We start from the raw sequence: 25,612 nt of genomic DNA, 5'->3' as shown, positions 1-25,612 counted from the left end.
GAAATCAATATACAGCACAGACAGGAAGTAGTCAAGATGAGACTTTTAATTATATAGATAGATACATGGTAGTGATTCAACCCAATTAGCCATGTAAAAATATCTGGATTTTCGCATGTTATAGAAAATAAACAGTTTTTCCTATATGTCATATTCTCTTTCAATTCTACATCTCTAGGGTGGAGCAGAGCACAATATTCCAGTCATAGTTTCAAAAATCTCAAAAGAACAAAGAGGTAAGAAACTTTCAGCTTATTTATTTTCTCTTGGTTTAATAGCATTTCTAGGAAGACACTTGACATTTTATCTTTTTTTCTCCTGTATTATTTACAAAGCTGATCTATCCGGTTTACTGTTTATCGGAGATGCTATCCTTCAGGTGAGTTTTCTGACATTTTAAAAGTTATTTAAGTAATTATTTACAGCCACAGTGAATTCCAGTGAATTTAATTTTCCTAACAATTATATATCTTTGTCTTTTTGTCTTGCTTTTCTGCGGCAATAGATAAATGGAATAAATGTTAGAAATTGCAAACATGAAGAAGTGGTGAGTACAAACATTCTTTTTTAAATTTTGCATCTTTTCATCTTTTATTAAGCAGAACTTATCTGGAAATATGTGGATTTTGACATCTTTCTTTGGTAGTTATCTTTATAGCAAGAGGTTATTCAAGAAGTCCAGAGATTTAAACTTTTCATATGTCAACACTGGTGCTTAGATATTGGTTGGAAAGAAGGCTAGCATTTTCACTAAGTACAGTCAAAATCAATTTGCAAAAGTGAAAAAATATGAGATAATTTATGACATTTAATTTTAATGAATGAAAATTTACAGCAAAGTTATTAGGTTCTCAATGTGCGTGGAAGTAGAACATTGCCCCTTCATTTTGTCTTAACATTTCCATTGCATTTGCCTTAGTATCTGTGCCAATATTTCCACTATATTAGTGAATTGCTAAATAAACTATAGCAGCAACTTGTATCCACATCAAATATTTAGCTTGAATAAACATTTCAAAGAATTTCACATAAATATATAAGGTCATAAGTGATAGGCAGAGAATTAGGACTTTCGACCCATCAAGTCTACTACGCCATTCAATCATGGCTGACCTGGAGCGCAGAAGGTTAAGGGGGGACCTGATAGAGGTGTTTAAAATGATGAGAGGGATAGACAGAGTTGATGTGGACAAGCTTTTCCCTTTGAGAATAGGGAAGATTCAAACAAGAGGACATGACTTCAGAATTAAGGGACAGATGTTTAGGGGTAATATGAGGGGGAACTTCTTTACTCAGAGAGTGGTAGCGGTGTGGTATGAGCTTCCAGTGGAAGTGGTGGAGGCAGGTTCATTGGTATCATTTAAAAATAAATTGGATAGGCATATGGATGAGAAGGGAATGGAGGGTTATGGTATGAGTGCAGGCAGGTGGGACCAAGGGGAAAAAAAATTGTTCGGCACGGACTTGTAGGGCCGAGATGGCCTGTTTCCGTGCTGTAATTGTTATATGGTTATATCTTTCCCTCCTAACCCCATTCTCCTGCCATCTCCCCATAATCCCTGATATCTGTAGCCACATATTAAGGTGGATCACAAGGATCATACTTATGATCCACCCTAATATGTGGCTACAGATCAGGGTCAGACAACAATATGTGGCTACAGATCAGGGTCAGACAACACACAAAATATAGTCAAAAGAAAAAGACTGTAAAGAACAAGACATTATTGCAATACATGATTAAGCAAGCCCACGATAGTGGAAGAAGTGGGCCATGGTGTTCTGTTGCTGAGGTAGGATTAGGGGTTTACAGGTTGGTTCAAGAACCTGATGGTTGTAAGAAAGTAGCTGTTCCTGAACTTGGTGGTGTGCAAATTCAAATAGGAACTAAGATAGAATCATTACAAGGGTTTGATGAAAGATAGCGTTATATGTCATGCAGCTCAGAAACAGGCTCAATTTGTCCACACTGACCAAGATGCCCAGTCTAAGCTGGTCCCATTTCCCTTTGGTTTGGCTTATGTCCCTCTAAACTTTTCCTTTCCATATGTCGAGGTGATTAGAGTAATGCTCAAAGGGATAGATGTGACAGGGATGTGCAAGTTTATCTTGAGGAAAAGATGAATGTTTGATAGCAGATCAAAGCACAGAAAAGAGGGAGTGTGTTGAATTGAGAGGGAAAATGAAGTAACTTAGGGTGTTGTTCAGTTTAATACCTGAAGAAAACAAAGGCCACAGAAAGCTTCTTATTTGGCAGATATTCATGGTTTACAAAAAAAGAGCAAATGTTTTTTTTTTCAAATGAAATAGAGAAGCTCAATGGAGAAGAAAGTGTCAGGAGAGTATGCAGGGAGGCCAAGTTATAAATGGGTGGTTGGGTCATAATGTCAAGCCTACCCATCTGGATAGGATATGTGGTGGAATATTTTACATGGAATTATTTATTTAGGATGAAGGCATCATTGTCCGTCTGGCATTAACCCCATGCTGGCATTGCCTTCATCGAAATAAGTCTACGCATGTAAAGGGACTGTATTTTACAGAATTGTCATTCTGGAGAGAGATGCAAGAGGAGCTTTGCCAACAGCAGCCACTAGATTGAAGATGGGAGTGAGAGCAGAGGTCCAGCAGTGTTTTGCTTGGGAAGGGGATTGGCAAGGTGAGCCCTCAGTGCACATATTGGTTGAAAGTACTGCAGCAAGTAAGAATTTCATTATGTAGGAAGCAACTACAAATGCTGCTTTACACCAAAGATAAACACAAAATGCTGGAGTAACCCAACAGGTCAGGCAGCATCTCTGGAGAAAGGGTTGAGGCCCTTCTTCAGACTGAGAGTCAGGGTTGAGGGACTGGAGGTATGAAAATGTACCCAACAAAACAGAGCTGGCATTGATGAGGCAAGGTAGAGCCAACAATGGTCCAGTGTTGGCTGTGGAAGTGATGATAATGAAGGGATACCAATGGTGAAACTCGCAGAATGACTAGGGAATGCAAGGATCACGTTCTCTATGCATATGATGATTAGCACTCTCGACTTTTGCTTGTGAACCATGGCTTATCTTTTCCTCAGTGATTAAGCCGTTTTCAGAAACTAAGCAGGACCCTATCTTCATTCCAGGCACGTGCTGTCAGGGTAGGCAAGGTGGGCACTGCCTACCATGACTAAAATTATAAAATAGTAATTATTAAATATAAATAGAAAAGGCACGGGAGAATTTTGCCTACCTAAGAGATCGATCTCTTAGGGAGGCATAATTATCCCTTGGCTTTCATCCACAGTACTTGTAACACGTGAAAATATGTGCAGCTGACGTGCCGTCTGAGCTGCTTCAAACCTTCAATGACTAGTGGAGCTGAAGGCAGCTGAAATTCTGCCTTTGCACCGTGGACTGTGTACTGCGCATGCGCAGCAGCCTACTGTGCATGCGCAGTGCAAGTTTCTTGGCGGGTTTTTCAAACATGGATCATCCTTATCTTAAGAGTATCTTAAGAAACAAAGAGAGAAGAATGGAGTTTATGTACAAATGATGTGGTAAGTAAATTTCTTTGAGCTATATGTTTTTATTACAGTATTTCCCGGCAATGAAGACGCTATTTTTTACCCAAAAATGTACCTGCAAGCCGAAGAAAGATATACTTGGCTATCCCTCAGTACAGCAACATCAAGAACAATGTTGCTGTACTGAGGGATAGCCAAGTCTATCCCTCATTGCTGGCAGCTGATGGGAAGCGGCTGTAAAATGGGAAGCGGCTGTAAAAGGACAGCGCAGCTGGGGAGGGGGAGGGTAGAAGTGGGTGGGGGGGGGGGAGAGTTCCTTTCACAGCGTGTGGGGGGCCTGGCCAGGGTTAAAGTTGCACGGCGGGCAGGAGTGTTGAGAAGGAGTGGGTCGGGGATCATGCCAGAAACTCACTCATTCACTGCTGCCGCGATGCTCCAGGCACGGAGCCACCGCATTGTGGCCGGGGAGGGAAGTAACTCGGGTGGCTGCGAGCGGACGGTGGGACCGGAGTGCGGAACTGGCTGCCACCTTAGCACCTTCTGCCAACCCGCTCACCTCTGGCAGTGCTCTCTGTCTGAACACCTCTCTCCTGCCGCTCTCTGGTCTTGCTCATGTCAGCCGCTTCCCGCAAATCCTTAAATTTGTCTGCACCGGGAGCAGGACATGGCCTCCCTTGCTGCGATGGGTGACGCTGCATAATATTCACTGCCCAGACCGTGTCTTTCAATGTAGACCAGACAGTGAGGGGACCAGCTCAAGAGCGGGTCAGCAGGCGATGGATAACAGGACAGTGGATGGTGGAGCTTACTCCTGTGTCTGCGCGAGTAACCTCAATTGGTCACTTGTTCGCGCTGACACAGGAGTAAGCTCCACCGATGGCTGTCCTGTTATCTTCCAGAAGTGAATGGACCAGCAGAAGGCGCTGAGGTGGGGGCCGGTCCCAGCGGCCGCACGCCGCCACCCGAGCTACTTCCCTCCCCGGCCAGAATACGGGCGCTCCGCGCCCGGAGCGCCGTGGCAGTGGTGAGTGAGTGAGTTACTGGTATGATCCCTGACCCCCTCCTTCTCAATGCTCCTGCCCTCCCCGCAACTTTACCCCTGGCCACACACCCCACACACTGTGAAAGTCGCAGAGCCTGCGGACTACTTACCATCACGGAGCTGGCCGAGTTCGGAGCGGGAGGAGCTGTGGTGGCACGCGGCTGTGACCCGACCCAGAAGATTCGGAGGCTCCAACCGCAGGTCTGGTGGACAGTGACACCGGGAGCCTGCGGATCCCTGCTGGGAGACCGCTTTTCGGGGCTTCCGCAACGGCGACTTCTCCCGCCCGAGTTGCGGGGTTGAGGATGACCTGGAGTGGAGCCTTACATCGCCCGGCGCAGCTTTAAATGGCCGTGGGACTTGTTAGCGCACACCGGGAGCTCCAACACCAAGACCCGGAGCGCGGCCTTGCATCACCCGGCGTGGCTTTATAATTGCTTATCTACCATCGCCTGCCGGAGGCTTGGGCTCTGAGATCGGGAGGAGAATGAGGAGTGCAGGGGAGAGATAAGACTTTGCCTTCCATCACAGTAAGGAGGAGATTCACTGTGATGGATGTTCATGTAAATTGTGTGGTGTCTTGGTTCTTCTTCTTGTTTGTAAGACTGCAGAAACCAAATTTCGTTTGAACCTCTGGGTTCAAATGACAACAAATAAATTGTATTGTATTGTATTGAACTCTCCCTCCAATTGGTCCCTTGAACTAGTATTGTCATTCAATAAGATCACAACTGATTCAACTTGTCCCGTTGTGCTCCCGTTTTTTCCCACCATCTCTCCATCTGCCACCCTCCACCCCCCCACCCATTCAGTAATTCAGAATGAAGGAGATTTGGAGGCCTTGGGCAAATTGAATTGTTACTTTCATTATTTTATTTTATTTTTTTTTTGAGCATGAGAAATTCTATGTCCCGCCAGCCTTCTTTCAAAATGTAGCAACTAAAAATGGGGCTGCGTCTTCATTGCCGGGAAATATGGTACTTTATTAAGATATATGGCTTTTGAAGACTTTATAATAGTCGACTGACAGCTTACGGAGAGGAGAATATTCTGCGCATGCGCGGTTTAAGATTTTTTAAAAGCTGACTGACTGCCTACCCTGAGCAATTTCTCAAGGCATATGCCTGCTCTATTCTCTGAGGTAGGCCTGCAAAAGTTTCTTTAGTTCAGAGATACAGCACGAAAACAGGCCCTTTGGCCCACCGAGTACGCATCGACCAGCGACCCCCGCACATTAACATATCCTACACACACTAGGGACAATTTACATTTATACCAAGCCAATTAATCTACAAACCTATACGTCTTTGGAGTTTGGGAGGAAACCAAATGCAAATAACTATATTCTGCACTATCTATTCAAATCTTATTGAAACAATTTCAATAAAACCACAGACAGACGAATGTCCCATGTACACTAAACATGTACAGTTATGATACCTAATTCCTGGCTTTGTATCTTCCCTTTTACTCTAGCTGTTAAACCTGAGTGTGACTTTACTGTATTTATTTATAGTATTATCTAATCCGTTAGGATAGCATGTAAAACAAAGCTTTTCCCTGTACCTCAGTACAGGTGACAATAATAATCCTAGGTCCAAACCAATGCAATTAAATTCTGCACCGTCCTCTTGAAGAAATAGCTGCGTAAAAATTCTAATGTTTGGAAAACTGAAAGTACAAATATATGGCAGCTATGGTTGTGATGAAGGAGTCCACTGAAAGTGTTTGCGAACAGGTGTGCAAATTGGCAATTTCAGCACCATCTCCAGGAGCAGTACCTGAGTACCTACATTGGCAACTGCAGAGCAGTACCTACACTGAGAAGCAAATACAATCCTATCTGCAGACATAATCCTTCCATTAAGATGGCACTGGGTAAACAAATGTAATTACAGGTGCACAACCTTTTATCCGACGATCCAAATAACGAAAACCTCCGAATAGCGACATTTTTTCGGTCCTTGAAGAAAGGTCCTTGAAAACGTTCACCGAGGGCGACCCGCAGAGGTGACAGCGAACCTCCGGTCGGTCCTCGAAGAAAGGGGAACTAAATCCCCATTCATAAAAAGAGGTGAGAGTATATTGCGCGGGAGGGTTAATAATTGACAATATGCTGCTACCTGCCCGCTGAGTTAAAAAAGTTCCCACGGTAGACACGATACACAGTGTATCGTGAGTCTTGCGTGGGAACTTTTAAACTCAGCGGGCAGGCAGCAGCAGATTGTCGCTCCCTTCAATTTCACCCCACCTACACCCCTCTGCTTCCCGGCCATGTGTGTGACCCCTTCCCTCCCCTCTCCAGCTCCCCGCTCATTGCACCGGCGTGGGGGCTTTGTACTGTCTTCACGATGGCGATGGCTGCAGGTCAGTGCCGTCACCGGAGACGTCAGGACCAATTGGACGTTGACCACCAGGCCCACCGCAAGCACAGAGATCCCAGAGACCCACAGCCAGCAGCAGCCCAGCCCAGCCCAGCCCAGCCCCGCTCCAACTTCTTCTGCCGGGATCAAGGCGCAAACTCGCGACCTTGCGGATATGAGCCGAGCACTCTACCACTGAGCCAGCCATTAAAATCTACGCAAACAAATTTCCATTCCGAAGACCAACAAATTCTGAATTACGAAAGGTGTCTGGTCCCAAGGCTTTCGGATAAAAGGTTGTGCACCTGTAATTAGATATCGTGAATGTGCATGTTTATTGTGCATTGGACATTCTACTGTCTGATTTTATTCAAATAGTTAGCTAATTCATAACAAACCAATTAAATAGTATGCAAATGGGATTATATCAGAACACATTATCACAATTGTTTGTAATATTACACAGCATGACATCAACCCATTAGTCTTCCAAAGAAATGTATGAACATTAATGCACATTGGTAGCTGTGCAATGATACATTAATTAATATTTATGCTTCCAATCCTATTCTAAGAATATTCTATACATTCTATTAGAATCAGTTTCCACTTAGTCACTATACATTTCAACCATTTGATGGTACCATCATTAATTTGCTATGTGTGCATGCTAAAATGCTATATGATACGATACAAAATGATAGAGCTTTATTCATCCCAGGAGGGAACTTTGCTTGCCAACAGGCATATTGCGCAACAAGATATATGAAACATGAAATTAAAATGACGAGTGGAAAGTCCAGGACTGGGGATGTGCAAAGACTGGGGCTGGGGTTCGGGAGAGTCACTCTACCCCACGACAGAAGGGGGAGGAGTTGTACAGTTTGATAGCTACAAGAAGGATCTCCTGTGGTGATCTGTACTGTATCTTGATGAACAAGTCTGTTGCTGAAGGTATGTTGCTATGCCCTTGAATCTCAAATGTAGATACAAGTATGCCAACTATACCTCAAGGTCATAAGGTCATAAGTACTAGGACCATTCGGCCCATCACGTTTACTCTGCCATTCAATCATGGCTGACCCATCTGTCCATCCTAAACCCATTCTCCTGCCTTCTCCCCATAACCCCTGACACACATACTTATCAAAAATCTATCTCTGCTTCAAGGTCACTTACACAAAATTACCTGGATATTTTACTTGAGAATCCATGTGTTTCTAGCTTCATTATTCAAGCTAAAAATATCCATTAATATCTGCTTCAAAGCCTACCTCTTAAGAACAATTGGTTTTGAGTATAGTTTTGTCACAAATAAACATTTATTGTAAAATGATGTACTCTGCCAATTCTCCCTTTGTTTTAGTATCCCTTTGGAGAAATGTACCATCAAGCTAGACATCATTTTGTCATGAGCTTTAAGCATAGGAAGGTTCCATGCACATAGAAACATAGAAACATAGCACATTAACATTATACCTGGATGTGTACAATCTTAAGATCTAATTGGTGTGCTTGAGATGCAGTTCATTAGAACCAAAGGTATTTCATGGATTGCCTTGTAGTAACAACTGATACTATTTAAAAATAACAACATTTATCAAAGCAAATAGTTTGCTTGATGTAATTTATTTCACGCCTGTGTGTGACATTAGTTTCTTAACATTTCCATTAGAAATATCAGTTATGAGCTTTAAATTTCTTGCTCAATAAATAGCCAATGTCCTTTCGAGATCAGTTTCTGGAGATTGATTTTTATATTCCTAGCGTACTAATTTTACTTAAAAGTACATTCAGAAAGTATTCAGACCCCTTCACTTTTTCCACATTTTGTTACATTACAGCCTTATTTTAAAAGGAATTAATTTTTTTTTTATCATCAATCTAGACACAATATCCCAGCATGAAGAAGCGAAAACAGATGTTTAAATTTTTTGCAAAGTAATTAAAAAGAAATAATTCAAATATCACATGTACATAAATATTCAGACCCTTTCATATGACACTCAGAATTGAGCAGGTGCATCCTGTTTCCATTGATTATCGGTGAGAAGTTTGTACAATTTGATTGGAGTCCACCAGTGGTAAATTAAATTGATTGTACATGATTTGCATCATTTTGTCATGAGCTTTAAGTTGAAAGTGCATGTCAGAGCAAAAACCAAGCCATGATGACAAGGGAATTGTCCGTAGACCTCCAAGACAGAATTGTGTTGAGACACAGATATGGGGAAGGGTATAAAACAATGTATGCAGCATTGCAGGTCCCGAAGAGCACTGTGGCCTCCATTATTTTTACAAGGAAGAATTTTGGAACCACCAGGACTCTTCATAGAGCAGGCCACCCAGCCAAGCTGAGCAATCGGGGGAGAAGGGCCTTGGTCAGGGAGGTGACTAAGAACCCGATGGTCACTCTGACGGAGCTCCAGAGTTCCTTTTTGTAGATGGGAGAACCTTCCAGAAGGCCAACTCTATCTGCAGCACTCCACCAATTAGGCCTTTATGGTAGAGTAGCCAGACGGAAGCCACTCCTCAGTAAAAGGCACATGACAGCCGCTTGGAGTTTGCCAAAGGCACCTAATGACTCTCAGACCATGAGAAACAAGAATTTCTGGTCTGATAAAACCAAGATTGAACTCTTTGGCCTGAATGCCAAGTGTCGTGTCTGGAGGAAAACCAGGCGCCGCTCATCACCTGGCCAATACCATACCTACGGTGAAGCACAGTGGTGGCAGCATCATGCTGTGGGGATGTTTTTCAGCGGCAGGAACTGGGAGACTAGTCAGGATCGAGGGAAAGATGAAAGGAGCAAAGTGCAGAGAGATTCTTGATGAGAATCTGCTCCAAAGTGTTCTGGACCTCAGACTGGGGCGGAGGTTCATCTTCCAACAGGACAATGACCCTAAGCACCCAGCCACAACAATGCAAGAGTGGCTTTGTGATAAGTCTGTGAATGTCCTTGAGTGGCCGAGCCAGAGCCTGGACTTGAACACGATCGAACATCCCTGGAGGGACCTGAAAATAGCTATGCATCGATGCTCCCCATCCAACCATCCATCCGGAAGTGGCGGCGCTGCCCTGGCAGCTGCGGCTCGCCTGCAGTCCGTTTGTTTTCACTTTTTTATGTTGTTTTTTTCGTTTTGTCTAGTGAAGTTTTTGGTTTTTAGGTTTTGTTTATGTGGGGGGGGGGGGGTTGAAACAGGGTTTGCTGTCTCTCCCTTCGGGGGAATGCGACTTTTTTGTCATATCCCCTTTCCCTCGAGACTCCGGAGGCAGAGCCAGTCAGGACTTGCCCTGGGCTCGCTCCCGTGAGGGCGGTCCGGCTCGGGGCTGGAACGGCGCTCCCGTGAGGAGCTGTGATGCTCCCATGAGGGCGGCCTGGCGCAGGGCTGAGACTCTCCCGTAAGGGGCTGTGGTGCTCCCGTCAGTGCGGCCCAGCTCGAGGGCGGAACGGTGCTCCCGTCGGGGCGGTCCAGCTCGAGGGAGGTACGGCGCTCACGTGAGGGCGATCCGGCTTGGGGCTGGAATGGTGCTCTGGTGGCTGGGACGGCGTTCTGGCGGCAGTGACCTGAGTCCGGGGTTCAGCCGCGGGCCAGCGGCTGCGTCCGTTGGACTGGAGGGCGGCAGCTTCGACCACCCCGGGCCGCGGTGTTTGAGCCGGCCCGTTTGCGGGGTTCGGTGAGCCGCAGGACTGTTTGTACCATCGCCCGGTGGGGTATCGCCTCAGCGCAGAGGGAGAAGAGGAGGGAAGAGACTGCAGCCCTAAGATGTTTGCCTCCACCACAGTGAGGAGGTGCTTGGAGGACTCACTGTGGTGGATGTTAATTTGTGTTTATTGTTGATTATTATTGTATTATTGTATGTATGACTGCAGGCACGAAATTTCGTTCAGACCGTAAGGTCTGAATGACAATAAAGGAAATTCAAATTCTAATTCTAATTCTAATTCTAACCTGACAGAGCTTGAGGATCTGCAGAGAAGAATGGGAGAAATTCCCCAAATACAGGTGTGCAAGCTTGTAGCGTCACACCCAAGAAGACTTGAGGCTGTAATCTGCCAAAGGTGCCTGAAATACGTAAAGGGTCTGAATACTTATGTAAATGTGATATTTCAGCTATTTATTTTAAATTACTTTGCAAACATTTCTAGACACCTGTTTCGCTTTATTATTATGGGGTATTGTGTGTAGATTGATGTTACAAAAAAATGAACTTAATCCATTTTAGAATAAGGCTATAATGTAACAAAATGTGGAAAATGTGGTCTGAATACTTTCTAAATGCACTGTATATATTGATAGAGAAACTACATGGAAGACAATAGACAATAGACAATAGGTGTGGGAGTAGACCATTTGGCCCTTCGAGCCAGCACCGCCATTCAATGTGATCATTGTTGATCATCCCCAATCAGTACCCCGTTCCTGCCTTCTCCCCATCCCCTGACTCTGCTATTTTTAAGAGCCCTATTTAGCTCTCTCTTGAAAGTATCCAGAGAACCTGCCTCCACCGCCCTCTGAGGCAGAGGCAGAGATCTTCAAGGGTCCAACTTTGGTCTTAACCAAAGAGGAGAGGAGAACCAATGTTCTAATGATTTTTTTGTCCATTACAATTTTTTCAGTGAAATGTGATTCAGCTCTCCTTCTCCCCCCCTCCGCCTCCCTCTCCTGCTCCCTCCTCCTCTCTCCTCCTCCCTCCTCTTCCTCTTCCTCCTCCCATAGATGCAACCCTCCAAAACCAATCACGGTTCCTGAACCTGCTCATAAACCATATACCATTCAAGTTGAGAAATGCTTATTTCTAACAGGTTTATGAAGTGTTTTCAGTTCAGAATCCCTAAAGAGGTTGTACACAATATAGCAGATGTTGGATTCTTGAACAAAAATCAAACTGCTGGAGATAATCAGTGGGCCAGGCTGCATCCCACTAAAAAAGGATCCCAATTTGAAATGTTGCCTTTACAGCCTGAAGAAGGGTCTCGACCCAAAACGTCACCTGTCCATGTTCTCTAGGAATGATGCTTGACCCTCTGAGTTACTCCTGCACTTTTGTCTTTTTTGTCTTTTTTTATTTTTTTTGTAAACGAGCATCTGCTGTTCCTTGTGTCAGCATCCCACTAAGTTCCTCTAGAAGTTTGATAAAATTCTCTGAAATTTATGGAGCCAATTTAAATGGAATGCCATCAAGCCTGAAGCACATGAGCAGGTTATTTGATCTGGTTTCTTTATGTTCGCTTCACTTGAGTCAGTTTTCATTCCCCTGCTTTTTCTCCCCTTGCATGTTTTTCTAGCTACCTGCGAAATGTAAAATTTATGATTCCAATTCACTAGTCTAAATCACTTTAAATTTTAAACAATTCCGTTAATGGCATTTATCTTTGCTGAATAAAAATTTTCTTGTTCCGTATAGAAAAGCTGCAAACATCTATTATGTGTTTTGCTGTGTGACTCGTTTGCTATTCATTCTGCTATCTGTTGCTGATTCCATGATCTTCTCCTTTGAATGAGTAATCTTTGTTATCTTTTTAATACCTTGATTATTTCCTCCTACTTTTTTTTGTGCAAAGATTCCATTATTTATCCAGAATTCAACATTAAGCTTACTGGTTATGGTTCACCAGACACTTTCAGTCCAAGATTTCCATCAATTTCAATTTTGTCAGGGCTCTTTAATATTACACCATCTCCGCTTTAACTATTTAAAACCATTTTGGTAGTGTGGGCATCATTGAATCATGAATTGATTGATGGCCCCTATTTGCCTTCCCCTTAGAATTTGGTGGAGTAATTCTTGGTGAATATACAATGACTGGCCTAGAACCCTCTGTACAGACATTCCAGAGAAGCAGACCCTTCTGTTGAAAACAGTTCTTTTATTTAAAACGATCATGTCTATCTGGGCATCATTGAATCATGAATTGATTGATGGCCCCTATTTGCCTTTGAGAATTTGGTGGAGTATTCTGGTGAATGTACTCAGATAGTCCTAGAATTGTACAACATAGAAGCAGACCCTTCATTTTACCATGTTTAAGCTAACGATCATGTCTATCTATACTAATCCATATGCCTGCATTAATTCCATATCCTTCTATGGCTAGCTCATTCAAATGCCTGTGCAGATGCCTTGTAAATAAATGTTCCTGCCTCCACCACATCCTCTGGCAGCTCAGATACCAAATTATCTGTGTCGGCAAAAATGATCCCTCAAATTCTCTTTAAAACTCATCTTAATCTTGCGACCCTCACCACTGGACTCCTACCATCGGGTCCGTTGACCCGCGCCACTCCACCTCCCTCAAGCAGCCCGCAGCCGTCGCTTTACCTGGAGCCTGGACTCTCCACTGGGCCTGAAGCCTCCACGCTACTTACTCCCACTCTCCTGGGTTTGACTCCACTGGGTCCTAATGCCAGTCAGCCCAGCCTGGTCTACCTCAGTGGCTGTTCCACTGACTTTCCCCCATCCCCCTCTAACTATGTGATCCCTGCTCTTCCCCACCCACATTACAGCCCTCTCACTCCCCCACCTCCTGACAACCCACCCCCTGACCACCCACCACCCCTCCACCACACATCGCCTCGTCCCCAGTCCACCCACCTGCCTTCCTCCGGCCCCAACCCCCATCCCTGCTGGGTGTTCACCATCCCCCGATCTCCCCCACACTGAACGGTCTGTCCTCAGCAGAGGTCTTACCTTTGTCCCCCTCCGTCCCCACCTCAATGAGTTCCGCGCCCACCACGACTTAGAGCTCTTCTACCATCGCCTCCGCCTCACAGTGCACTTCCATGGGAAGGAGTCCTCGCCCCCCATTGATGACCCCTTTTCCTTTCTCCAATGCACCCCCTCCTCGTGGACACCCCCCCTCGTAACCTCCCCGCTTTGGAACTCTTTACCCAGAACTGCCGTCGCGACGCCAACCGCCTCAACTTCTCCACTCCCCTGTCTCACTCCAATCTCTCCCCCCCTGAATGCACTGCCATCGAATCACTCCACAACAACCCAGATTGGGTTATCAAACCAGCCGACAAGGGAGGTGCCGTGGTAGTCTGGCGCGTCGATCTCTACAAAGCTGAGGCCACGCGCCAACTCTAGGACACCTCCTCCTACTTACCCCTGGACCATGACCCCACTGACGAGCACCAGGCCACCATCTTGAGCACCATCACCGACTTCATCAACTCCCACGCCCTGCCCGACCAAGCCTCCAACCTCATCGTTCCCCAGCCCCGCATGGCCCGTTTTTACCTTCTCCCCAAAATCCACAAACCTGACTGTCCCAGCAGACCCATTGTCTCTGCCTGTTTGTGCCCCACCAAACTCATCCCTTGACTCCATACTATCCCCCTTGGTTAAATCCCTTCCCACCTATGTTCAAGACACCTCGGACACTCTCCGCTGCCTCCGCGCATTCCATTCTCCAAGCCCTCACCCCCTCATCTTCACCATGGACGTCCAGTCACTCTACACCTCCATCCCCCACCAGGATGGCCTCAAAGCTCCCCGGTTCTTCCCCAACCAGAGGAGCAACCTATACCCAGCCACTGACACTCTCCTCCGCCTAGAGGAGCTGGTCCTTACCCTCAATAACTTCACGGTTTGACTCCTCCCATTTCCTCCAAGTACAAGGCATAGCTATGGGCACACACATGGGCTCCAGCTGCGCCAGCCTCTTTGTCGGGTACGTTGAACAATCCTTGTTCAATACGTACCAGGGCTCCAACCCCGACTTCTACCTCCGTTACATCGACGACTGCTTTGGGGCCACCTCCTGCACCCACACACAACTGACTGACTTCATCCACTTCACCACCAACTTCCATCCGGCATTCAAGCACACCTGGACTATTTCCGACACTTCCCTACTATTCCTTGACCTCACTATCTCCATCGCAGGTGATAGACTTCTGACCGACATCCACTATCAACCCACTGACTCCCATGGCTATCTGGACTACACTTCTTCCCACCCTGCTTCCTGTAAGGACTCCATCCCCCACTCCCAATTCCTCCGCCTATGCCGCATCTGCTCCCAGGATGAGGCGTTCCACACCAGGGCATCTGAAATGTCCTCATTCTTCGGGGAACGGGGGTTCCCCTCCTTCACCATAGATGAGGCTCACACAAGGGTCTCTTCCATACACCGCAACACTGCTCTCTCTCCCCAACAAGGGCAGTCCCCGTAGTCCTCACCTTTCACTCCACCAGCCGTCACATACAACAAATAATCCTCCGTCATTTTCGCCACCTCCAACGTGAAGGATGTAGATGACATGTGCATGTACCTTTAACATAGTGACCTCACCACTACTAACCACTCCCCACATCACAAGTATAATTACAACCTTCCCACCCATTGAGCTCTCTCTCTAGTTCCGGTGACAGACCACGGACAGCTAGGGCAGCAATGTATGTGTATCATGAATAAACAGTAGTAAAGACAGTGTGTTATGACTCCTCTTTACACCCACCACTCGCCACACCTTCCCATCTCCCCCCCTGTCTGCCTTCTGCAAAGACCGCTCCCTCCGCAACTCCCTTGTCAATTCTTCTCTTCCCTCCCGTACCACCCCCTCCCCGGGCACTTTCCGTTGCAACCGCTAGAAATGAAACACCTGTCCCTTTACCTCCCCCCTCGACTACATTCAAGGACCCAAGCAGTTGTTCCAGGTGCGACAGAGGTTCACCTGTATCTCCTCCAACCTCATCTACTGCATCCGCTGCTCTAGATGTCAGCTGATCTACATCGGTGAGACCAAGCAGAGGTTGGGCGATCGTTTCGCCGAACACCTCCGCTCGGTGCGCAAGAACCTACCTGACCTCCCGGTGGCTCAGCACTTCAACTCCCCCTCCCACTCTGAATCCGACCTCTCTGTCCTGGGTCTCCTCCATGGCCAGAGCGAGCAACACCGGAAATTGGAGGAACAGCAACTTATATTCCGCTTGGGGAGTTTGCAGCCTGCGGGCTTGAACATTGAATTCTCCCAATTTTGTTAGCCCCTGCTGTCTCCTCCCCTTCCTTAGCCCTCGGGCTGTCTGCTCCCATTCCCCAGCCCTCGGGCTTCTCCTCCTCCTTTTTCCTTCCTTCTCCCCGCCACCGCCTATCAGCCTGAAGAAGGGTTTCGGCCCGAAACGTTGCCTATTTCCTTCGCTCCATAGATGCTGCTGCACCCGCTGAGTTTCTCCAGCTTTTTTGTGTACCTTTAATCTTATGCACTCTCGCTTTGGACGCACCTATTATGGGAAATAGACTATGTCTAACCACCCTATCTGTTCCTCTCATAAACTCATATGCCTTTATCATGTCACCTCTCAGTCTCCTTCGCTCCAAGGAAGACAGACCCAGTCAATTCAATCTCTCTTTGTAACTCAAGCCCTCCAATGCAGCCAACATCCTTATGCATCTATTCAGCACCTTTTCTTAAGTTTTACACTACATCACATCTCTCCTGCAGAGTGGAGATCAGTAGTATGCGCAATTCTCCAAGTGCAGCCTAACTATTATTGTGTGCAGCTGATATCTCAACTCTTGTACTCAGTGCCTTGGGTAATGGAAACAAGCATGCAACATGACTTATTCACCATCCTGTCTACCTGTACATCCACTATCAGGAAACAATATATATGTACATATACAAATTTGTACATAATTCGGGGTTTCCAGAATTTTAACGTAACAGCAATGATAGACTGGTGAATGGCAGGCAGGCAAGTGGAGTGTTGCAAGGCTCGGTGCTGGGGCCGCAACTATTTACAATATATATTAATGATTTAGATGATGGAATTAAAAGTAACTAGCAAATTTGCAGATGACACATAGCTGGGTGGCAGTGTGAACTGCGATGAGGATGCTAGGAGGTTGCAGGGTGACTTGGATAGGTTGAATGAGATGGCAGATGCAGCATAATGTAGTTAAATGTGAGGGTTGGCAGCAAGAACAAGGAGGCAGATTATTATCTTAATGGTGTCAGATTAGGACAGGAGTAAGTGGGCAGATGTGTGGCAGATGCAGTATAATAGTAAGATTAAACGAGAACTTACCAGTTTGAAGTATGATCTGTATTTTATGAGGAGTTACGATGAGGGATTACGTGAAGAACCCGTTCAGCATGCATGCGCGGCAGACTTCAAAGCAGCGGTGTGGAATCACAGATAGACACAGTTATTGAAGTAAACATAGTAAAGATAAGGAGCCATCAGTTTATGAATTTGACCCATATTATTGAGGGTGGGAGTGGAGGGCACATAATCCCTCATCGTAACTCCTCATAAAATAGAGATCAAACTTCAAACTGGTAAGTTCTAGTTTAATCTTACTATTTTACTTCGGAGTCACGTGAGTGATTCCATGAAGATTTCAAAGCTCTGTGATTTCAAACCGTGTAACAGTTATTACCACATCACCGCCGAAGTCTTTGAGGGAGGAAGTGTGTTATCGTAACCAACCAATGAATCTGTTTGTAGAAAAACACAATGGTATTTTTTAACAATAACAACAAAGAAATTAAATTGCTCCCCTGGGTTTAAATTAAATATTTGCAGTCTGTAAAATCTTTCCTGCAAATAAAACAGGTTTTGCCAACGGCTTATTATAAAATGTCTGAACGGTCTTTGCCCCCACCATCCTGCTGTAGCCAGGATGTGGTTTATAGGCACGTCCATTCTTTTAGCCGTCGACGTGGATGCTGCCCTGGTGAAATTTGTAATGAAATTTTTTGTACATGCTTAGGGTCGTCCCATTTTTATCGGCACAGGAGCAGTCCGAGCTTTTAGCACCTGCTTGGGTGCCATCTTGAAATGGCTCCCGTCACCTGACCATCTCAAAGGTTTTTTATGACTGACGCCTACACCGCAGCTTTTCACCTGCTGAGCCATCCTCGACAAATTTTTTTTGGCTTTTCATCTCCCTCGAATATTTTGGTTATGTCTATGTAGGATAATAGGGTCATGGCACATAACCGTGTTTCTGGCGGGTAAGCCCTGAATTCCACGACTGGATTAGGTGTTCCTGGTCTGCTCTGTTTGATCATTCCCTGGATAACGACAGAGATCTGGTCTGGAGCTGTGAGCATGTTGTCCAGTCGCAATAGGTGTAGTGACTGGACCCTCTGTGCAGCTACAAGTGCCATCAACATGAGTGTTTTGAGCATAGGTAGTTCCAGTTTGAGGGATCTGGCTGGTGGCCATCCCCTGAGGTATGTCAGGACCACACTGACATCCCATATATGGGTGTACCTTGGTCTAGGGGGATAGAGTTGTAAATACCCTTCATTAGTTTGACCACCAGCTGGTGGGATCCCATGGCCTGTTGTCCTGGAGCTGGCTTTAAATAGACAGGCAGGGCAATTCTAGCTGTGTTGATGGCTCTGTAGCTGAGTCCTTCATCGTGGTGAAGGTTCGCCAGGAATTCCAGTACGTTGGTAACTGTAGCGGTTGAGTAGGTGGTCCCTGTATCCAAGCAGTACTCCCATTTTTTGATGCTGGACAAGTGCTGTTTTTTAGTGGATGTTCGGAGGGATGCTGACATGGTGTCGACGGTTTGTTATGATAATCCCAGTCCCAGAAGTGGTTTGTGCAGAATCTGCAACCCAGGAGTTTGATTTTTTCATGGCACGGGTGGCTTGTGCCCGACACTGGGTGTTAACAACTCACTGGGTCACTGGGGAATACCATCGGAGTTTCAACAACCATGTCATGGAGTATTGGGAACCATGGCTATGTAGGCCAGTCGGGTACTATCAAAATACCTGAAGCAGAGTTCATTTGTACTGTGCGTAGTCCCCGACTGATGAGGCAGAAGGGAGGAAAGGCATAGAAGAAGAATTTCCCCAATCCAGCGCGAACGCATCTACTGCTGCTGCCTCAGGGCCTGGTTCCCAAGCGACATACATAGGTACCTGGTGATTCAGCCTCGATGCAAATAAATCGATATCTGGCGTGCCATATTGCTTGATAACTTTTGTGAACATTTTTTTGGGGGTTTTAACATCCATTCGATGTTGTCATTAAATTTACGTGACCTGGTGTCTGCCACTGTATTTGGCTTACCTGGTAGGTAAATTACTTATAGCCAAATATGTCTTTGGACACACCATTGCCAAATTGTTTTGACCAACTTGTCGCATGATACCGATGTTATGCCGCCCATATGGTTAATGTAGGCCATCACCGTAGTATTATCTATTTATAACCGTACATGCAAGTGATGCATATTTATGCATATGCTTTTAAACCATAAAAGTCACCCAACATCTCGAGATAATTAATGCCCAGTGTAAGTGATAACGATGATTCTGGGTTAGTCCATCTACTACTTGTGCTGGATATAGAGTTAGTTGCTCCCCAACTTTTTTTATTTTTTTAGTATGTCTTAAAGTTTGATGATTTTAGTGTTCTATGTGTGTTTTTGTGTGGGGGTGGTGTGGGGATATTACTTAAGGGGGAAACCTTTGAAACGATCCTCCTCCATGTAGAGGCGACTTTTTCCAGGTCGCATCCCCCGTGGCCTAACAGCGAGGATCGGCGCGGCCTTTCCCGGAGACGCGCCCGGGGCTCGGGACTCCAGCGGCGGGTGCAGCGTGGACTGTCAGCACGGAGCTGGGGCTCGCTGGAGGGGAGCGCTCCGTTCCGTTGGCCCGCAGCAGACGGCAGCCTGAAGCCGCGGACTGCACAGCTCCAGCTGGCGCGGCGTCTACAGTACCGGGATCCCTCGTAATGGCATGGGGGCTTTCATAACAAAGGCTTCCTCCCCCGGCCCGCGGTCCAACTTCTACCGCGGGTCCGGTATGGACTTACATCACCCCTGGAGGGGAGCTTCGACCGCCGGCCCTGGACTGCGGTGCTTACGGCTGCGACGTGGAGGGAACTTTAAATCTTCGGCCGCCGGCCTGCGGCCTACACCAACTAAAAGCCGCGGTCTCCGGTGGGGAGGAGCCGACTCTGGACTTACCTGGACTTGTACCTTGTCCTTTTACCATCTGGACGCCCGCAGCAACGGCTGCGGAGGGTTGAGGTCCTGACCACGGGGGGAAATGGAGGAGGACTGGCCAAATTGTGTGCCTTCCACCACAGTGATGAATGCTGTGGTGGATGTTTATGTTAAAAATTTATTGTGTTTTTGTGTGTGCCCTTTATCATTGTATCGCTGCTGGCGTATCATTTCACTTGCACTTTTTGTGCAATGTGACAAATAAACGTTGTATTGTATTGCCTTGAGCACTGGCATCTGTTTGGATAACTGACATAGGGTTAGTGATGTTAATAGGCTGTAACTATGTCAAACGTTTTTTGCCCACCACTGTAGTTCTGATATTACTTCAGTGGGTAACTTCATGAAACGATCATAATGACCTGTATGTCGTTTTTGGTACAAAGGTCTGAATTATGCAGCCGCGCATGCGTGCTGAACGGGTTCTTCACCGAATCACTCACGTAAAATATAGATAAATGTGAGGTTATCCACTTTGGAGGCAAAAACAAGGGGGGTGATTATTATCTCAATGGGGTTAGGTTGGTAAGGGGGAGGTACAGCGAGACCTGGGTGTCCTTGTACACCAGTCACTGAAAGTAAACATGCAGGTACAGTAGGCAGTGAAGAAAGCTAATGGCATGTTGGCTTTCATAACAAAAGGATTTGAGTATAGGATTAAAGAGGTCCTTCTGCAGTTCTACAGGGCCCAGGTGAGACATCTGGAGTATTGTGTGCAATATTGGTCTCCTAATTTTTTTTTTTTTAATTTTTTTAAATTAGAAGTAAGTACAATAACATGGTACATTTTTAGGTACCTAGTATATATTGGCATGTTACAATTCATGTACAGCTTCTTTTATTTTTATTTTTGCAATAAAAAAGAGACAGAGACAGAGTAGAAAGGAAATAGAAATGTGTGTGATATCAGAAAGTAAGAAAAGGAAAATGAGGAAAGAAAGAGAATGAAAAGAAAAGAAGCAGAGGTAGAAAGCAGAAGAATAAAGGAGAGGTAGCTATTTATTATTCTTGGCCACCATTCACCCAGTCCTGAAACGGATCATTTCTACGTTTGTGTTGCACCATATGCTTCCAAGAAATCATCAAATGGAGACCAAATCCTTTGGAATTGGTCTAACTTTGTCTGTTAGGAGGAATCGTATTTCTTCAAAATGATGTTTGAAACCCACATCTTAAGCATTGGTACCGATGTATTTTTCCAAAATGTCAATATAAGTTTTTTTGCCATTATTAAACCATAATTTAAAAATGATTTTTGAAACTTATTTAATTTATTCTCGTCTTCCAGTAATCCAAATATAATCAATTCAGTGTTAGGGTCAAGTTTTATCTTAAGTAATTCTGTTAAGATTTCGCTCCAAAATTTGTATAATTTTATACAAGAAACAAAAGAGTGTGTTATAGTGGCATTCTGAAATAAACATTTATCACAAATGGGGGAAGTATTTGGGTAGAATTTATGCAATCTAGTTTTCGAATAATATAATCTGTGTAGAATTTTAAATTGAATTAAATCATCTTACATTAATCGAACATTTATGTATATATATCAAGTGTTTTTCCCAAGTTTATTTCGGGTTTTTATCAGTAGTTGGTTTCCTAATTTAATGAAGGACATCCTTGTTATTGAGGGAGTGCAGCATAGGTTCACGAGGGTAATCCCGCGGATGGCGGGATTGTCAGAAGAGGAAAGATTGGAAAGACTGGGCTTGTATTCACTGGAATTTAGAAGGATAGAAAAATATAAAATTATAAAAGGATTGAACAAGCTGGACGCAGGAAAAATGTTCCCATTGCTGGGGTTGTCCAGAACCAGGGGCCACAGTCTAAGAATAAAGGGGAGCCCATTTAAAACTGAGATGAGAAAAAACGTTTTCACCCAGAGAGTTGTGAATTTGTGGAATTCTCTGCCACAGAAGCAAGTGGAGGCCAATTCACTGGATGAATTTAAAAGATAGTTATGCCCCTGTCCCACTTAGGAAACCTGAACGGGAACCTCTGGAGACTTTGCGCCCCACCCAAGGTTTCTGTGCTGTTCCCGGAGGTTCCCTGAGGTTTTTGTCAGTCTCCCTACCTGCTTTCACTACCTGCAACCTCAGGCAACCACCTGCAACCTCCGGGAACCGCACGGAAACCTTAGGTGGGGTGTAAAGTCTCCAGAGGTTTCCGTTCAGGTTTCCTAAGTGGGACAGGGGCATAAGATAGATCTTTTGGGGCTAGAGGAATCAAGGGATATGGGGAGAAGGCAAGCATGGGTTACTGATTGTGGATTATCAGCCATGATCACAATGAATGGCCTCCTCCTGCTATTTTCTATGTGACACAAGAACCTGCGACACTCAAACCTTGAGCAAAAAACAAAGTGCTGGAAGAATTCAATGTCAATAGGCAGCATCTATGGAGTGAATGGACAGAAAACATCACAAATGGGATTTTGCAGTGGAGTAGATAAAATGTTTAAGAAGGAACTGCAGATGCTGGAAAATCGTAGGTAGACAAAAATGCTGGAGAAACTCAGCAGGTGAGGCAGCTTCTATGGAGCGAAGGAAATAGGCAACCTTTCGGGTCGAAACCTTTTTTCAGACTCTATTTCAGACTGAATAGAGTAAAGAAGAGAAAGCTGGAAAAGAGATGTGGGGTGGGACAAAGCCTAGCAAGCAGGAATCATAGAATGGGAACTCTCACAGAACTCTTGTTGGAGAGGTGAACTTTTTTAAAGTCGGCATGCTTTGAGGAGATATTGCAGCAGGGCAGTAAAATAGAGACACAATAAACTGCAAATGATGAACACGTTCTATATTTCTAGATCAGCATGTTTGTTGGCTCAGAGCATCTGCAGGTGGTACTGTTTTTTTTCTTAATTTCAACTACTTTTAAATATTATTAGATTATTAGATTCTTAAAGCTGACTTAAAGGCCTTAGACAAGGACAGCCTGTCAAATTGCGTTCATGGCAGTCTGGGTTTGTGGCCTAAGGATTCACCACCTGAGGCTGGGTCAAGACTCACAGGCTTCCCCACTCTGCAGGATATCCTTGACAGGGCAGCCTGAAGTTCAATTGGAATCACAATCTTTTAGGTGTGTCTGTGGGAAGAGCGTGGGTCAAGTGTGAGCAGTGTCACGGATCACGGCATGCAGCCCATTGTCAGCATGGCACTGCAGGTGCTACATGACCATTGTGGGTCTGGTCTCCCAGTTTTAGACCAGGTCGTGAGATGCTGTTTGAATGGACAAATCAGTTGCACTAGTCAATGCAGGATGGTCCATTTGGTTTGATTCTTTGAAGATCAATACATATTAATAACGGAAATGTTTCCAAATAGAATGGGTGGTGTTCAGCTACACCCAGGTCATAGAATCATAGTGATACAGTGTAGAAACAGGCCCTTTGGCCGAACTAGCCCACACTGTCCGACATGTCATAGCTATACTAGTCCCCCTGCCTGCGTTTGGTCCATAACTCTCCAAACTTGTCCTATCCATGTACCTGTCTAACTTCTTAAATGCTGGGTTAGTCCCAGCCTCAACGACATCGTCTGGTAGCTTGTTCCATATACCAACACCTTTTGTGTGAAAAAATCACCCCTCAGATTCCTATTAAATCTTTCCCCTTCACCTTGAACTTATGTCCTGTGGTCCTCGATTCCCCTACGCTGGGCATGAGATTCTATGCATAGAAACATAGAAATTAGGTGCAGGAGTAGGCCATTCGGCCCTTCGAGCCTGCACCGCCATTCAATATGATCATGGCTGATCATCCAACTCAGTATCCCGTACCTGCCTTCTCTCCATACCCTCTGATCCCCTTAGCCACAAGGGCCACATCTAACTCCCTCTTAAATATAGCCAATGAACTGGCCTCGACTACCCTCTGTGGCAGAGAGTTCCAGAGACTCACCACTCTCTGTGTGAAAAAAGTTCTTCTCATCTCGGTTTTAAAGGATTTCCCCCTTATCCTTAAGCTGTGACCCCTTGTCCTGGACTTCCCCAACATCGGGAGCAATCTTCCTGCACCTAGCCTGTCCAACCCCTTAAGAATTTTGTAAGTTTCTATAAGATCTCCTCTCAATCTCCTAAATTCTAGAGAGTATAAACCAAGTCCATCCAGTCTTTCTTCATAAGACAGTCCTGACATCCCAGGAATCAGTCTGGTGAACCTTCTCTGCACTCCCTTTATGGCAATAATGTCCTTCCTCAGATTTGGAGACCAAAACTGTACGCAATACTCCAGGTGTGGTCTCACCAAGACCCTGTACAACTGCAGTAGAACCTCCCTGCTCCTATACTCAAATCCTTTTGCTATGAAAGCTAACATGCCATTCGCTTATGCATCTACCCGATCTATTCCTCTCATGATTTTATACACCTCTAAAAGATCACCCCTCATCCTCCTGCACTCCAAGAAATAGAGACCCAGCCTACTTAACCTCTCCATATAGCTCACACCCTCTAGTCCTGACAACATCCTCGTAAATCTTCTCTGCCTTTCAAGCTTGACAATATCTTTCCTATAACATGGTGCCCAAAATTGAACAGAATATTCTAAATGTGGTCTCATACAACTGCAAAATGACCTCCCAACTTCTATACTCAATACTCTGACTGATGAAGGCCAATGTGCCAAAAGTCTTTTTGACCACCTTATCTACCTGCGGCTTGATCTTCGAGGAACCATGCACCTGCACTCTTAGATCCCTCTGCTCTACAACACTCCCCAGAGTCCTGAAAAGTAAGTGCATCGTTCCTGTACGTTCTGAGGTGAGCTGTGTGGCAGATGCCAGCCCCATCTGTTCCTTCACTTCATTGTAAACCTCTGTGGTCCTAGAGCAGAACCCAGACATGCTGGGAATCCCTGGGCAACCTACCTCTCTGATCCCATGCCAGTCAGATACGGCTTAGAATTAGAGAGTCCATTAATTTGAAAGGGGATCCTGAACTCAAGAAAGGAGGAAAGTTATTTTATTTAATTTTTAAATTTTAGTTTGGTATCTTAAGCAGTTTTGTTTAATCTCTTAATTTTGAGAAAAGTTTTTGCATCTGGTACGGCTGCATGCATGTTGGCCCTGGAAGAGATTGGAGAGGGCACAATAATGTTAGCCTATTTTTCTCTACATCATTTAATTAACTAAATTTGAATTCCCTGCTTACTGTGATGTTATTTGAACTCAGGTCTTTGGATCGTTATTCCAAGCCTTTGATTTACTGGTCTGATAATATAACCAATACGTTAGCATTGCCAATGTATGTGGTGTGGGAATAATCTTACTGAAGCTTCCTGACAGTTGTCAAGCACTTATCACAAGGGCCATAGAGTTCAAGTGATCAAGTACAGCATGGAGACTGCCAACAACTTTGAGGCAGCATTTGATTGAATGTGGGATAAAGGAGCTCTAGTTTTTAAAAAAAAAGAAGAAGAGTGCAGGTATAAGATGAGTGGAAGGAGTTTTACATGGGATTTGAGTGGAGATGGTGATGTGAGATACAATCATTACATTTAGGAGAAATTTAGAAAGGCTTTTACTGAGGCAAGACATAAAGTGGGCCTAATGTGATCAAATGAGATTTGTGTGGATGTACAAAACGTTTGGCATGATTGGATGGGACACTATAGCTGTAATATTTCTTTGGATAGAACAAAAGATTAACACAGGAGCAAGTCACAAGCAAAGTTGAGGCTGAGGGAGAGTAAAACAGCATCTGTGGAAAGAGAATGTTTCAGGGTT

General features: G+C 45.1%; 1 protein-coding gene across 7 annotated transcripts in view; it reads left to right on the top strand.

Annotated features, from left to right (window-relative positions):
- The window catches only part of sntg1 (syntrophin, gamma 1), a 533,638-nt gene that overhangs the window by 412,914 nt on the left and 95,112 nt on the right, over nt 1–25,612 (top strand). For all 7 annotated transcript variants that reach the window (XM_055634100.1, XM_055634098.1, XM_055634093.1 and 4 more), the window contains 3 exons: nt 179–236; nt 336–379; nt 506–547. In XM_055634100.1, coding sequence (XP_055490075.1) covers nt 179–236; nt 336–379; nt 506–547 — 144 coding nt within the window. The remainder of the gene's footprint in view (nt 1–178; nt 237–335; nt 380–505; nt 548–25,612) is intronic.

This window comes from Leucoraja erinacea, chromosome 4 (genome assembly GCF_028641065.1).
Source record: "Leucoraja erinacea ecotype New England chromosome 4, Leri_hhj_1, whole genome shotgun sequence".
In the NCBI taxonomy this organism is placed as follows: Eukaryota; Metazoa; Chordata; class Chondrichthyes; order Rajiformes; family Rajidae; genus Leucoraja; species Leucoraja erinaceus.
Note: the sequence above shows the minus strand (reverse complement) of the source record. Positions and strands in the feature narration are given on the sequence as shown.